General features: G+C 35.3%; 1 protein-coding gene across 1 annotated transcript; it reads left to right on the top strand.

The window, feature by feature from the left end:
- Positions 1,906 to 3,973, top strand: LOC109235470 (ethylene-responsive transcription factor CRF4-like). Its single transcript, XM_019401588.1, has one exon. The coding sequence runs from the start codon at positions 2,558 to 2,560 to the stop codon at positions 3,689 to 3,691; it is 1,134 nt and encodes a 377-aa protein (XP_019257133.1). The 5' UTR covers positions 1,906 to 2,557; the 3' UTR covers positions 3,692 to 3,973.

Raw genomic sequence — 4,584 nt, 5'->3', positions numbered from 1 at the left:
TTGAAAATAATTTAGAGAATTAGTAGTTATTAATAAAGGTAAAACAAGAAAAAAAATTGTATTTCTCTTAATTTATTAAAATTGACAAGTAAAATTAAAAATATATTTTTAATATAATGAACAAATACAAGTGAACGAAGAAAGTAGGAGTGAAGATACAGTCGGCAAAGTTTGAACAATTCTCATAAAAAAAATTTAATGTGCGTATAGATCAAATATTTAATTAACTTTCTTAGTGCTATTCTTGGTAAATCATATTCGTTTCATTGAGCTGATTTACAGGAACAGTTAAATGGAAAAGTTTCGATTCTGGAAATTTACCAAAATAATAGGACCGGTAATCCGACCAGCAAGGAGTAGTTAAAAAGCTTGGTCAAAGAAAGTGAGTTGTAGCCCAATTGCATAAGAATTTGACCGACATAATTTAACTGACCCGGGCATCCTGGGCCTCACGTGACCAGTCACACGGGCTTCGAGATTAAAAATACCTGCTGACTCAGCTGTCTTTGAAGTTCACTCATTGGACCAACGTTATTTGTAGGGCCAACGACACGTACGTGTCAAATCATCGAGGTTTTTCAATTTTCAATTTATGTGAACCTATTTTCTTTTTGGTCCGTTCTAAAAAGAATAATTTCTTTATAAATTTGGAAACAATTTAGTTTAAACTTACAATTCTACCCTTAATAAAAAGTTTTTATAATCGTATAAATACTCTAGTTCCCTTTTTGACTTGTTTAGGACCACAAATTTCAAAAGTTTCCATTTTCTCTTAAACTCTCCGCTTAAACTCCGTACTCAGTCAAACAGGTTCACACTTAATGAAACGGAGGAAGTATATATATGCAGCTAGTCGGATTTCTTTCAGTCCGAATCTTTGGGCTCCATATCACCGACGGCCGGTGACTACCCCTTGGACTTTCATAGCTAAACAAATAACTACTCCGACGGACCGGAACTCCGGAAGTCGCCAACTAAAATGTACTATCACGATAGAAAACTTTGCTTCACCATGTAAACTCCATCTCATTTTTATGCGACATTATTTCTTATCAATCTCATGCAAAAATAACATATTTTATATTTGAAAATAATTTAATTTGTAGTTTTATTTACCTAAAATGCTAGTTGAAAATATTTTATTTATTTCTAAAATTTGGTGTCTAATTATTAAACCACATGAATCAAAATAGAGGAGTATTATATCATTGGATTCATTTTTGTTCTCTTTCTTGCCCCGGAGGAGATATTTTTAGAATCTACAGTATACTGTAATGACATATTTATAAAGTATTTACGAATACAATCTATACTCCATCGTTTTAGTTTATGTGAATCTTTTTGGTTTTGAGATTCAAACTATATCAATTTTGACCAATATTTTAAAATATATTTTTACATTATATTGACATAAAAAAATTGTAACCTGTTTGAAGAAAATATAAAAACTTTTAGAATATGTGATCCTAAACATCTCAAAAAGGGGTCCACAGTATTTATGTGGTTATAAAAAATCTCACTAAAGATAGAATTCGAAATTTAAGCTAAATTATTTTAAAATTTAGAAGGGATTATTTTTTTTGGAACGGACCAAAAAGAAAATAGGTTCACATAAACTGGAACGGAGGGAGTTGTACTTTTCGTATAATTTTTGAATATCTAAATATAAACTTTAACATAGTGAGTTAATCTAATTCAATTTATCTTTAAAGATTAGTCAAATTAACTCTTAAAAGAGTAAAAAGCTTCAGATAAACTGAAATAAAGGAAATAAAATTTACAATCTATAATTGTTTCAGACGATAAATGGAGTATAAAAAAAAGAACATTAATATAATAAAAATAATATGCATATTACGGGCTTAGAATTTGGGCTGCAGTAGGATCCTATAAAGCAGCTAACTAAATGTTCTAGTCTCACGGACTTAGTAGCACAACTCTGTCTCTCCGCCAAAACTTTCTCTCTCATCATCTTACCTTTCGCCATTCATCACGCAAAGAGAGTTCATATCTTACTAGTACTAGTGTTTGTTCACTTCCCTATCTCCAAGAGGAAGAGAAAACATAGGATTACCTAGTGCAGAAACTTGATTCCTTATTCTTTTTTAAAACCATAAGGCTTCTTCCTTTATTGTCCACTGAACTTTTTAAGGCTCACGCTTACACAAAATCTTTTTCTACCTTCTTTCTTGTTTCCTTTGAGGTTCACTTTGTTAAAAGGACCTCACTTTGTTATCAGCTTCAAAACTTTGTGCTCCGTTTGTGTGTGGGTGGTGGTTTACTTTTTTTTTTTTTTCTTCCCCTTTAAGATTATTCCGTCTTTTAACGACGTTGCTCCTCTTTTTGTCAGATTTCTTTGGTTCTCCTTGAGCTTGAAGCTTCTCTTTGACTATTCCTTCATTCTTCTCTTCCTTTTAATACTAGTCTCGTGCCACTCTCAAAGCACTCTTCCTTTATCTTCATTGAGCATTTCTCTACGCATTTCTCTATTTTCACTCCTCTGTAATCACTTTAAAACAGCGAAAATAGCTAACCCAACGTACGTAACACTCTCAAAATGGATCATAGTATGCTCTGTCCGATCAAATATACCGAGCACAAAAAAACCATTAGAAAAGTCACTAAGCCATCCTTCATAAAGCCTAAGAAAATTACTGAAACCCGAAAATCTTCCGAGTACAATCCCACTATTCCAAGGACTGTTCGAATATCTGTTACTGACCCAGACGCGACCGACTCATCCAGTGACGAAGAAGAGCTTTTTGGTCGAAAACGTGTCAAAAGATACATCAATGAAATCAGTATTGAAACCTCACCAATCAATGACGTTAAACCTCTGAATAGTGGCAAGGCCATCAAGAAACGAGCAGCTGAAGCTTCAACGCCGAAGCAGAAGGCATTGAAGGTGAAGGTAGTGCAGCCACCGCCGGATGGTACTGTTAGGAAGTTCAGGGGTGTGCGTCAAAGGCCGTGGGGCAAATGGGCCGCTGAAATCAGAGACCCAGCTCGTCGTGTGAGGCTCTGGTTGGGAACTTATGACACAGCTGAAGAAGCTGCCATGGTTTATGACAATGCAGCCATTAAGCTCCGTGGGCCAGACGCTTTAACCAATTTCATCACCCCTCCAACGAAGCCAGAGGAGGTCAATGTGGCTTCAAATTCGGGCTATGAATCTGGCGATGAATCCCATAATCTTTCTTCTCCCACCTCTGTTTTGCGGTTTAGAACGAGTCAATCCAGTGAAGAAGCTGAACAACAAAGTGGGTCCGAACCAATACTCGAAGAAACTAAAGGAGATGTTTGTTGTCCATTGGTGGAAGAAGAAGCAGTTCTTGATTCGATGGACAACAGCGAGCAAACCGTCGAACACCTTGAGTGCCAAGGCGAGACAAGCATGATAATACCAGATTATTCAAACGACTACTTGCCTACAGATGTTCCCTTCTTAGATGATTTCTTCAACTTCGAAGCTGCAGAACAGACATTACTTGACGATACAACAAGTTTTGCCAATGATTTGTACACGTCGTACGATGACGTATCGTCTTGGGATTTCGCGAATGACTTGTTATTAGACCATGAGATTGTCAAGTTTGAGGATTCATTTCAAGATTTGGGTGCATTAGAAGTGGATAATTATTTCAGAGACATCGGAGATTTTTCCAGTGTTGATGCTTTACTGGCCTTATGAAACTGTCATTGTCCCCGGCTTGCCGAAACTATTGGGCAAATTTTGTATACCGGCGGCATAAGAAATCAACTAGTGCCTTTTTATTTTTAATAAAAAATACTTTAGATGTTTATTTTCAGGAGTATATTAGAGTTGTTTGTTTTAGAATCTCCGTGAAAGTGAACGGAGTGAACAAGTGGAGCATTGTTTTATTTTCTTAACAAATGTTATGATAATAAGTAGAGAAACCCTTCCAAGAACTGCAATGTACCCAGATGCATAATGTTTACTGAATGTTGAGTCGCTCAAGTGTATTCAATTTTCAGAATTTGGTGTATTTTCTTGTTGAACCAATCAATATTTAAGTCTTACCAAATACACACACCAACGAGGTAAAATGCTCACTATTTGGTGTTCGAACTTGAAACTTTTGATTAAGGTCAAAAGAACCCGACAATCCTATTACAGTCCTTAATGATATTAGTGATGTAATGTTTTATTAATAGGCAAATCATGTTTAAATTGTTTATTTACTAATAATACTGCCATAGTAGCATTCTCTTTGCCCAACACGAGCAGGCGCAATTTGCGGTGCCTCACTTGACCGGGTTAAGTCGGTGTGTTTCTGCTGGTGTGAATGGCTTCAAGCTTGAGTTTAAATAGCAGTAAAGGATTTGAGCTACTCCCTCCGGTCCAAAATAAGTGATTTTTTTGGCTTTTTTCTTGTGGTCCAAAATAAGTAATTTTTCCAGATTTCAAGAATGAATTAATTATTTTTTTCCTATATTGTCCTTGAAGTAAATGGTGTTGGAATATGTGTTGAGAGTGTTTATGTGAGATAGTAAAGGTTAATATGGTCAATTCCATTGCTAATTAATGCTAAAAGGTGAATTTCTTAATTTGTGTGAAAACAT

Source organism: Nicotiana attenuata, chromosome 12 (assembly GCF_001879085.1).
Source record: "Nicotiana attenuata strain UT chromosome 12, NIATTr2, whole genome shotgun sequence".
NCBI classification, from domain to species: Eukaryota; Viridiplantae; Streptophyta; class Magnoliopsida; order Solanales; family Solanaceae; genus Nicotiana; species Nicotiana attenuata.
This window is presented reverse-complemented; position numbering and strand designations above follow the sequence as displayed.

Bases quoted from the DNA above. Each gene is read 5' to 3' on its own strand.
- LOC109235470 (XM_019401588.1), top strand. From the start codon at position 2,558: ATGGATCATAGTATGCTCTGTCCGATCAAATATACCGAGCACAAAAAA.